Consider the following 11,917-nt stretch of genomic DNA (forward strand, 5'->3'; position numbering starts at 1 on the left):
TACAAACCGACCTAATAATCTATAATTGTCAACCATACATTAATAAGCTCTTAATTATTTCAGAAATTATGAATTGCTACATTAGTTTGTAAATGAATTTGAAGTAAAAGTTGTACTATTTAAAGTAGTTTTTAATTTAATTATCTAGTAGCTGCCATGGTAAGTGTCATGTAAACTTACAACTATATATATATGGTAAGTACTATATTTATGCGTCCAAATTAGCAACTAAATAGCTCAGAAAAAGAATTAGCTACTAATTTTGGACGAAGAGGAATGCTTAACATACCAAAACTGTACAATTTTCTTTAAGTTCACAGTTTACATTTTATCTTCACATGGTTGATTTGTTTCAAGTAAGAGATTAAATTGATTAACATGACAACTAGTTGATAACCCATTATCTCAATTTGTAAAACTGATATTCTAGAACTTCTTTAGATTGTGTTTGGCCTTACGATTTTAAAACAAATTTGTAGAAATTGTCCAGTTTGAGAGTACCAAGAAAGCAATAGGGTCGTTTTTAAAAAACACACGATTTTAAAGATTAAATTGCAAGTTAACTGTAGTTTTAAAAACCACTAAACCAAACCAACATTAGTTTTATTTCCTTTTTAAAGGGATAAACAGCTCTGGAATGAAACATTGTTATGGGTTTTCAGTTCAGGAAAAAAAAATTAACGAAGAAAAGTCAATAAAATTATTAAAAAAAATATAAATAAAAATAAAAAAAGGAAGAAGAAGAAGTAAAGGGTAATATTGTAACTCTTGGAAATCTGTGTCTCATATACACGCCAAAATCAGTTATTTGAAACGGAAAGAGAAAGCGAGGAAAAGGAAAAGAAAAAGAAAGCAGTGCCTGGAAAATCCATTCCTGCAATTGGTTCTCTGATTCCGTTTGGTGGAATCAGAGGATCATTTATACTTTTCCATTAATTTTTCTTTTGATATATGCCTTTCTTTTGTTTAGTATAATGTACGCATAGTTTCATATGTAAATGTATATATAGCCACCTTCTCTGTTGGCTCTTCTGGTGCAAGAACTCGCAAAGAAACAAGACGATTTGTAATGGGTTCAAGATTTTGAACAATCGGAACGTGGTCTCTGTGTCATTCTCTCAAATGGGTAGCACACAGACTGATGGTAAAATGGAAGGGTGGCTGTATCTCGTTCGGCTCAACCGCTTCGGGTTGCAATACTCGCGCAGAAGGTACTTTACTCTCAAAGACAATTGCCTCCGGTGCTACAGAACGTTACCCACTTCTGAGACAGAGGTACGCTGTCATTTTTCTTTTGCTTTTTTGATGGTATTTGTGGAATTGTAGGCCTGTTTGTGATCTTTGTGGAAGAACCCATGTTGCAGAATCAGATATAAATGCGATTATGTTGTCATTTTATATATATATAGTTTCTTTTATGCCTTCGAGAATTTATTTTAACGTCAGGACTCAGGAGCTTCTTTTCTTTATTGAAATCGTTTTACTGTTCTCTTTTGTTTGATTGTTGATTCATAATCTTGGTTACCTGTGTTGTGTTTAGAATATTTTTCTTTACTTTAATTTATGTCCTTGTACGTGAATTATTTCTTACATGATTTTATTTTCTATTTTTGGTAACCATACCTTACGCTGTTTTATTTCTGGATGACATTTTTCCTTCATGTAAAATTGACTCTTACTAAGAAGCCGTGCCAGAAACATAGACTGCATATTGATTTAAGGATTTGAAGAACAATTGCCAATATAATTATTTGATGTGAATTTCAACAATATGGAATTATGCTTTGAGGATTTTGCTCCAACAAAAATGCTTGTGCTATGAATTTGAAAAAAAAAATACACCTAATCATTTCAAATCCGAATATTAATAAGGCTTAAATCCATCCATGGATTTCTATAACTAGAAAAAATAAATTACTTTTCATACTTTATTCCTGCCATTTAAAGTAAAAAAACGAAATCCAGATTTTTTTTTCTAGTACTTCCATCCAAACAAACCAATAGAGTATAATTATACCCCATCCTTCATGCTGAAGTGGGTGGATGATTTTCATAAAAAAAGAAAGAGAAATGAAGGAAATCTTGTTGCAGCTTTGAATGTATGAATTCAGTAGCTCCTTGTATGAATTCAAGAACTTAGACCTCCTACATTGGGTTTTTGATTTGATTATACAAAATCATTATGGGAAATTTCCTCTTTCTTCCCCCTTCTAATTTGAAAGCATTTTACATGGTGTTGAATCTCTTTTAACTTGAAAGCAGAAGTAAAGTTTCTATTCTAGAACTGGAAGTTGTTTTGGATGTTTTAAATCCCCAACATCAATACTGGCATACTTGGATTTAATTATTGATTCATTATGTAACTTCTGCCATTGAACTGTGAACTAAGTCGTTGAAACTTCTAGAAGGTTAAGGAACCTGAAAGCAGCACATGCACCCTGTAGTTCTTAGTAACAAAAGTGTGTGCATCAAGGTAACTCATATCACACTTGCACCTGGATGATATTAATTTCCTAGTTCTAATATCATGAATAAAATGTATGCAAAAGTATGATGAGACTGTAAGAGGTGGCAACTATGAATACAAGGTGAAAAGAAGCTGCCTGTAATGATTTTGCATTTAGGACCAGTGAAAACACTTGTACATGGAAGTAAATTTTAAACTGAAGGGTAAGGTATAAGAGAGGGATGAGAAAGGGTAGAGATGGTCTGAAACAGAATTATGCTTCGTACCCCAATAGGCAGGTGGAAGGCTCTCCTGAGCTAAGTTGAGTTGAGATAGTACTTCCCTATTTGATTCAAAGTAGAATATAGATATATTACTTTAGATGTTATATTAACATAGCACATATAACTGAACATTCAACCCTGAAAGATATCACAAAAATGAAGTTTCACAAGCAATGAAGGATTTTTTGGGAGGCTGAAGTGACATAAAGAATGGAAGTAGTCAAATTTAAAATGATTAGTGTCTGATTGGTACCAACCTCTCTTGAAAAGGTGTTGGCATGTTCATATGTTATGCCGAAACAGCCATGAATATTGAAACTGATATTCTCAAATACTTTATTGAATAACTTGAGCTATTTAATTGAAGTGCAATAATTTGAATTATTATCCACCCATTTTACTTTGATGATCAGCACTATGAAGGATGTCATTTGTGAATTTTTCAATTTCAACCAGAACTGTGTTAGGGTACTAGCGTAACTGAGACTATTCTTTTTTTTTTTTTTTTTTTTTTTGTAAAAAAAAAAAAAAATTCTCAGGAGCCAGTTAGAAGTGCAATAATTGACTGCTGCATTCGGGTCACAGACAACGGAAGAGAAAGCATTAATAGAAAAGTATGAACTTTAGATTCCCTATCTCTTCCAGCAGCAACGGATTGTGTTTATTGCCTGGAAAAAGATATATTTTATCATAAAATTGTTTGCAAATTGCAGGTAATCTTCATTTTCACTCTTTATAACACTTCCAATAACAGTGACCAACTAAAGGTGTGGTAAACTCTAATTCAAATATATTCATCTTGATTTTACATCATATTAGCACCTGATCTTTACAATTTCAATTATATAGTTGGGAGCAAGTAGTCCAGAAGAATCAGCAAGATGGATACGTTCCTTGCAAGACGCTGCATTAAAGGTTCCAAACTTTTAGCTTTTAACCTACCATTGTAATGGTTTTTTGCTGATGAAAGCCTCATGTTTAACTGCATTTTCAGGAGTTCCCGAATCCAGCAAAGACTTTTGTGGATTGTTCCAACAGCAAGTGGCCATCTTTAAGGTATATCAAGAAGAAAAAGAAAATTCTCATGGATAAGAAGCTTACCATTTTATCTTTTTCGTGAGTTCTTTTTTACATGATTCTCTGACTTTCAGTAATTTTAGGTCTGTTGAAATTGTTTAGGAAAGAGTATGTGATATATCATCATGTTCAAATGATGTTGAGTGGACATCCCCATAATACATTGATCAAAGACGTAAACACACACACACACATATAACATGCAAATATATATATATATATATATATATATATATATATATATATATAGAAATTATTTTTCTCAAAGTTATATATTTTTGCCCCTTCTATCCATTAGTTTCTTCTTTCAGCAGACTGCGTGGTTCTAAGAGAGATCGTAAAAGCTCTATGGGCTGCACTCATTGCTCTTCCATGCACATGGAGGCAATGACATCTGATGTTATTGCACCCTCACCATGGAAAATTTTTGGTTGTCAGAATGGTAAGACTTAGTTTCATGTCTGATTTTTAAGGCATACAAGTGTATGTGTTAAAATTTCATTACTTATTGCAGGATTGCGGCTTTTCAAAGAAGCAAAATATTGGGATTCCCGTGGGAGGGTGAGTTGCTCTTTTTGACTAACTAGTTATTGATTATTTCACCTGATCTGATTTGGCTGAAAAAATGTCGCTCTTCTCAGCATTGGGATGATCATCCGGCAATAATGGCAGTTGGTGTGCTTGATGGAACTTCAGAGGCCATTTTCCGAACTCTTATGTCTCTTGGTCCCTCAAGATCGGAGTAAGATTGCTGAAATGTTACTTCTGTCTTACTACACTGATGTTTTGGTGTAATGAAAAGCTTTGCAACAATCATGGTCTCATTGTTTGGTTGCCATTTAGTAAAAATAATTATGTGCTCCCTCCATTCCATATTGTTGGCCTTTTATTCCATTTTGAAATGCCCCAATTTATTTGAGACTATATTAATGACGGTAATTTTGGAAATTTATTCCTTTTTATTCGGAAGATGATGCATCAAGTGATGTCCCCTTTAGGAGTAATTTTTTCTAAACATGACCACCAATATAGGACATAGAGAGTAGTAAGAATATGTGTTTCTTTCCAAGTCGCATATTTGGTGCAAATCCTTACCAATATTAGTAGTCCAATTAAGTAGACTCCCATTGGCTTCTCATTTCAACTTCCTTTCGACATGCTCACCAATGCCGGTTGTGTTTTCTAGATGAGATTTAATTTTGCTGCTAAACCCTCTACTGCAATTTTTGTTCAGTAGAGATACTCTTAAACTAAATTCTAGCCCTGTTTTTCTTTTTCTTTTTTGATGGAGTTGTTCTCATTCCAGAGGTTGAATTACCAAGTGTCTTGCAGATGGGACTTCTGTTTTTATCGGGGAAGCGTGGTTGAGCACCTTGATGGTCACACAGATATTATTCAGAAGCTGTTATACAGTGATTGGCTACCTTGGTCAGATATTGAACCTTATTAAAGAGAATTCACTGTAAATTATGATTTTGTTAACACATCATGGTTTACAGGGGGATGAGGCGAAGAGATTTACTGCTGCGGCGTTATTGGAGAAGGGAAGATGATGGCACATATGGTTGTAATTTTTTGAAGGAACTTTAAATTTTTACAAAGCTTTGGAGCCACAAATACATTATCCTAAGTCCTGACCTTGTTTATCTGGTTCCATCACAGTAATTTTGTATCATTCCGTGTTTCACAAGAAGTGTCAACCACAAAGAGGCTACGTTCGTGCTTGTCTTAAAAGTAATGTATGCTTTGAATTTGAATTTCAACTGTTCTTATACCTAGTAATGCTACCAATTGACTCGCATTTAGAACAGGATGAAAGACGCATGAGAATAATTTTTTTGACTTTTTTGAATAATTATGCAAATGCTCCCCTCACTTTATCTGCTCTCTTAAAAATCTCTTTGAATTTGGATTTGAAACTGAAGCATGTCCTTTTACCTTTTACTAATGTTTATTGGATGACATTAAAAAGTATGAATTTGGTATCTTCTTTTCTCAGTTATATTGTCACATTTTATGGTGAGGAATACTTAAAAGTCAGGATCCATAGAAGGAAGATTGTAGGAACTATCTGTTTTATTATCTGTCAAAAATATAATTTACAATGTGATACTGAGATCCAACATAATGTCCAATAACTTCTACTTTTAACACTAACCTGGTGGGATAAACTAAGAATTTATTTTCAGACACTCCAATACTTCTTTTTCTGCGTTCAAATCAAATATTTAGAAGATATATATTACTAAAAAGATTTAAGACTATTTGCAGGTGGAGGATATGTGATATCTCCTGTCAACCAAGGGAAACAGTCTCTTGTAAAACACATGCTTGCAATTGATTGGAAGTTCTGGAAATTGTATCTGCGTCCATCATCTGCAAGATCCATAACTATCCGTATGCTTGAGAGAGTTGCTGGTACCCTTCTATTACTTGATAAGAATTTCACATTATATTCATTACAGCTTTTCCATACTTAAATTGTTTTTTTGCAACTTGCAGCGTTAAGGGAGCTGTTCAAGGCCAAAGCAGGAAATCATTCCTCTGAATTCTCATCTGGAGAATTAACAAGAGATATTGAATTTCCCTATAGTGAAAAGAATGATATTAAGACTGAAGTTCAGCGCCCAGTAGAAAATAGGAAGATTGAGGAGGTCGTTTCGATAGAAGATCAGATGGAAATACCACCCTCTGGCCGTCCAAGTTTGATGGGACTGAATGATGCCGCTGATGAGTTCTTTGATGTTTCTGAACCAGCAGAGTATGACCATTTGGAGAATGAGTGGCCTTGCAACTTCAGTGAAGAAGAGCACTCTCCTGTAATTACTAGTCACCATGACTAAATTTTACTTTCCAGAAGTAGTTTAAAATAACTTCACAGACTTGGACTTTGCTTCTATTACTCTCCTATCTCAAGTTTTTCCGGTTCATGCATATGATTTTGCTGCTATCAGGGCGTATTTTAAACTTGTGGCCAGCAACATACAGTTGTTTTAGAATAGTTAAGTTTAACATATGCCTTCTGTTATTTACTACGATAATTATTTTAACATGTCCTTTTAGAGCTATTTATCAAGCAACCATTCTTCTTATGGTTAGATCCAATCTCCTGGTTATGGAATTTTGTTTGTGGTACTTTACGTTAGGTTTTCGGTTTGGCCTCTGACATGATGGTCTTTTTGCTGACGAACCTTGATGACCGGACTGGAGATAACTGAATGCAACCAGTGTTTTTAGTATGTATTTGTCATTATGTAGGAGAAAATTTAGTATGATAATTCAATGGTGGTATGACTCTTCAATAAACTTACCTCGTTTAATAAACTTAAGTACACTTTGAAATGAAGGATAGAAAGATCTTCTACACTTATTTATTTACAATTGGTATGATTGACATATTGATGATAAGAAATGTTTGGTTGTCATGTCCCTTTAGAATAAGAGGTATGGTGAATGTTCACTTCCTTTTGTGGTTAGATTCTTGTTCACTTCCAGTGAGAATTTTGGTTGAATCAATCCATATCTGTAAAGATCTCCTTGCCTTAATAGTTTTTTATGTTACTTCCTTTGTTTCATCAATTATATTCTCATTCTATTCGTAAGTGTCAATTATTGTTTGTTGACAATGCTTTCAACATCATGTACAGAATAAATATCAGCCTAAACTCTCATCAGCTGCTAGTTTTGTGAAAAAATTGCATGATCTTGCAGGTCAGTCTTGTCTTGTTTTGGTAGACCATTTTTTATATGATCAAGTGATGATGTGTAAAATGTTTGTTTAGGTTATTTTCTGATTGAGAAATGAAACTTCCTTGTGGTGCAGTTCAGAAGAAGGGGTACATGGACTTACAAGATTTGGCCAGGGAAGACAGCTTGTCATGCTCTTATGGAGCCACTCTTCAGAAAGACCCAAGCTGTACTTTACCTTGCAGTTGGGCAACAGCTGATCCTTCTTCATTTTTAGTACGTGGAGAAAACTATTTACAAGACCGTCAAAAGGTATTCTTTCAGTTCTAGCTATTGATTGAGAATTGAATGATACAGAGATTATTCGAAAGCTCATAACATGTATTAATTTTGACACGCATCTCATAAACAGATATATTTAAGCTGCAAACATGTTTTACTCTCTGACTTTGAATTGAATGGTGCTGTCTTATGAGGCTTCTTAGGACTTCAGAGATTAAATTACCCCAAAATGATTTTATGAAGTTTAACTATGCATGTACTTTTCTTATTATAAATTTTATGATCATCATCATCATATTGGTAAAGAATAAGAAAGACAATTACGAGTCTAACAAGTGGGATAAGGGCTATGTTGCTTGAATAAGATTTATTCTTCACTTCCCTTATCCAACCTAAAAAATCTGAATAAGGAGATGATTCAGGACCAATACTATAGACCCATTTTCTTAAGCCCAAACCAAGATTAAAAATATCTCTTACAACATTGGTTCAAGACTCTCAAGTCAAACATTCAAAGGCCTCAGAATATCTAGATATCAACGGATTTTTTTATTTTTTATTTTTTTTTGTTTTAAAATGAGAATTTCAGTTTTCTAAACTAAATAATTATCTCTGCTCTAGATTAAGGCAACAAGCACCTTGATGCAAATGGTTGGTGCGGATTGGCTAAGATCTGAGAGTCGAGTAGATGATCTTGGTGGTCGACCCGATAGTATTGTTCAGGTTTGACCTCTCATTATATGTATATTTCTAACGATTCAGAGTTAATTGATAATAGGCATTTCTACTAAATGTTGCACACATTTACATAAGTATGCTCTATGATTGAAGAGTCATTCTTCTCATGCAAGCTAATTGATTCATCCAGAAATATGCGGAACGAGGTGGACCAGAGTTCTTCTTCATTGTTAGCATACAGGTGAGCTTCATTCAAATTATTAATCATCATCATCATCATTGAGCTTCAGAATTTTACTGTAAACTACCATGAATCAGGTCCCTGGTACGACCACATACACTTTGGCGCTGTATTACATGATGAAAACTCCATTGGAAGATAATCCGTTGCTACACACTTTTGTCAACGGAGATGATGCTTTTAGGAATTCAAGATTTAAACTCATACCTTATATTTCTAAGGTTAGTAAGAACTCAGTTCGCAAAAACAAATATCATAGAATCAGGTGTCCATGTTTTTCACATTTTGCATTGCTTGCATTTTTTCTTCTCAGGGATCATGGATAGTTAAGCAGAGTGTTGGAAAGAAAGCATGCTTGGTGGGTCAAGCACTTGAAGTACATTATTTTCGTGGGAAAAACTATTTGGAGGTAGGTTAACTAAACTTTATAATCATGTTTTTTTGCCTCCACTTCCATGATCACTCTCTCTCTCTCTCTCTCTCACACACACAAACACACACACAATAGTGTGCTAACTGACATGGCATACAACTTTCAAGATCCTTTTACAATCGACGTCGAAATGGTAACCTTACATTATGTTTGAATCCAGCTAGCAATCGACGTCGGATCTTCAACGGTAGCAAGGGGGGTGGTTAGTCTTGTTCTGGGATACCTGAACAAATTGGTCATAGAAATGGCATTTTTGATACAGGTAAAGCAATCAAACTTTCATAACATATACATATATAGCCATTTAAGAATCTAAGATAAAGACCTATTGTTACACCAAAAGATGCAATGGAACAGTTTATTACACTAAAAATGTTACAAGGAATAAAAATAAAGTTCTCAATATGAGTTCGGCATGAGTATTAGTAGCTGTTTTGTTACTTGGAGGAACAAAGTTATCCATATCATTAAAAGGCAAATTTTGCAGGGCAACACAGAAGAGGAGCTCCCAGAAGTCCTTCTTGGAACATGTCGAATTAATCATCTGGATGCATCCAAATCGACCTTGTTAAAACCCTGATTTTCACCTAGAAAATCTCATATATCCCCTTGCAGCGGAGGTGCTGTTTTTTTGACATGTCAAGAGAGGTGTTCCATGTCTTGGAATTAACTTATGATTCAACGCAATTTGTAGAGCACTGCTTCATTAATTGTGCTTCAGTCGACAATATATTCTTTGCTTGTAGCGTATTAACACCATTTTTTTTTACATGTAATGTTTTTCGGATTACTAATCAAAAATATAGAGTGCAAGCATTAACTTTAACCGGTTGAGTAATATTATACCTACAACTCTTTTGCAACTTGCTGACACATGTCAGCCACTACAAACAATTTAACATCCTCATTCAATCACATGCTGCAAATCACCACTAGCCAAAATCAACATCACACTACTCACACCCACCATGTCCATGTCTCTTAGTCTCTGGATGTGGCAGCAAACATTGCATTATGCACATACATTACATGCTGCCATTTGTGCTTCATGGCCCATCTACACTTCTTGGGGTTATGGCACATGATAGCCCATCTACACTTGTTGAATGTAAGTGCTTGATTCCCTAAACTACCATGTCAATTGTCAAGCACATTGCTCTTGTAGGAGTCAAACTGCAGAAAATGTAAGTGGATGACTCCCTAATCAACTAGCTTGGATGTAACAACTCTTCTTGGAGCAGCAATTTGAATTCTATAAAACCATTGTATATGACTCAATCAACAAATTCCCTCTTTCCCCCCTCTCCCGCTTGGACCGGATCTTCTCCATGTCAAATATTTAGTTGTTTTTTGGGGGGCAATTTTGTCATTTTACTTTTTTTTTGGGGGACAAAAATGCCACCTAAAAGTAACTAAATGGATCCCCTGAGAGGATCCTTCTCCCTCCCGCTTTGAGTAGGAAAATAAATAAATAAATAAATGTTGGGCCAAGGTTCAACGAGCAGATAGATTTAAAGTCGGTTCATGCTTGGGACACAGGCCCAAGTTCAAGGCCAAATTGGACCTAGTTGGTCACCGACAAGGCGACAACATCAACTGAACACTATGGCCCAATGTTTTACAAGCCTACTCCAAGATGGCGGCAGTGCATTTATTGTGGATATGGATATTAAAAATGAATTTCAAAATTACACACTCAGCAATATCATTTATAATTTGAATTCAACATTTTTTTTTCTTTGAAAGAGTTAATTAGTTTAGTGGGTAAACTTGTTTAATGCCATCAGAAAGATGCATGGTCAATTTCTTTTTTCACCAATAACATGATAGCTTGGCAATTTTGCGGATAAAACACGTGTTTTAAAACAAATTTACGAAAAGCGTTCTGTCTAAGAGTGCGTTTGAAAGAAAAAAAAAAAAAGTGATTTGAAAATGTAAACTATTTTAAAATGCTAAATCACAGTTTTACCAAATGCTTAATTATATGTTTAAAAAACCACCTTATCATTAACTAATCACCATGGATATATTTTTTTTTTCAAACCACGAGTTCTAAAACCGTTAAATCAAACAGACATTTAACATGATATGTGATTTTCGTTATTATCTAATAAACACAACTCTTACAATAATCGAAAATTTATGTCCTTCATTTCACAATAATTTGATTTTTTTTTCCCTATATGTATATATGCACATTTGCATCACATAATGGATAGTATACCGACAGATTTGAATGGCAATATTCAACTTTCAAAGTTATATGAATTTGATTTTTTTTTTCACTATATATATATATATATATATATATATATATATATATATATATATACACTCACATTTGCATCACATAGTATACCGACAGATTTGGATGGCAATATTTAACTTTCAAAGTTATAGGAATTATGATTTCTTTTTCTTTGTCCTTTTTCCTTTTTTCAAAGTTATAACATTGTAATAGCACTACCGACATATTTTTCAACCATATTTACAGCAATTTAGGGTTTTAAAAAAAATTATAGGTAATTACCTTTTGCCCTGATGAATTATAGCGCATTGGCACTTTTTTTCATGAACTACCAACTATGACACTTGACCCCATCAAACTACAATTTTATGACAAAAAAGCCTCATTCTGTCAGTAAAAATAGTTAAAATTGACAGTTAACGGTCATGCGCAAGCCATGTGCCATTTTAATTATTTTTTTCTTCCATTTTTACCCTCACTTCAGATCGAGAAAATGACGCTTATACCCTCCTAAACCCTAATCCAACACATGAAACCAATT

The 11,917-nt window shown here is 34.1% G+C and overlaps 1 protein-coding gene across 2 annotated transcripts; it reads left to right on the top strand.

Moving 5' to 3' along the window:
* Positions 1-962: 962 nt before the first annotated feature.
* LOC132187526 (protein ENHANCED DISEASE RESISTANCE 2) lies at positions 963-9,887 on the top strand. 2 transcript variants are annotated; one of them, XM_088517498.1, is made up of 21 exons: positions 963-1,275; positions 3,270-3,344; positions 3,444-3,497; positions 3,580-3,645; positions 3,725-3,786; positions 4,119-4,249; positions 4,322-4,368; positions 4,449-4,549; positions 5,140-5,235; positions 5,307-5,371; positions 5,470-5,541; positions 6,079-6,225; positions 6,310-6,626; positions 7,455-7,518; positions 7,631-7,806; positions 8,398-8,499; positions 8,645-8,695; positions 8,773-8,916; positions 9,009-9,104; positions 9,289-9,390; positions 9,616-9,887. In XM_088517498.1, exons 1-21 carry the CDS (start codon positions 1,123-1,125, stop codon positions 9,706-9,708), a joined length of 2,214 nt encoding a protein of 737 aa, XP_088373624.1. In that variant the 5' UTR covers positions 963-1,122; the 3' UTR covers positions 9,709-9,887. The 2 variants fall into 2 exon arrangements, with proteins under 2 accessions (XP_088373624.1, XP_059457849.2); XM_059601866.2 differs by having other exon boundaries at positions 4,122-4,249.
* Positions 9,888-11,917: the final 2,030 nt, after the last annotated feature.

Source organism: Corylus avellana, chromosome 6 (genome assembly GCF_965113065.1).
Source record: "Corylus avellana chromosome 6, dhCorAvel1.hap1.2, whole genome shotgun sequence".
In the NCBI taxonomy this organism is placed as follows: domain Eukaryota; kingdom Viridiplantae; phylum Streptophyta; class Magnoliopsida; order Fagales; family Betulaceae; genus Corylus; species Corylus avellana.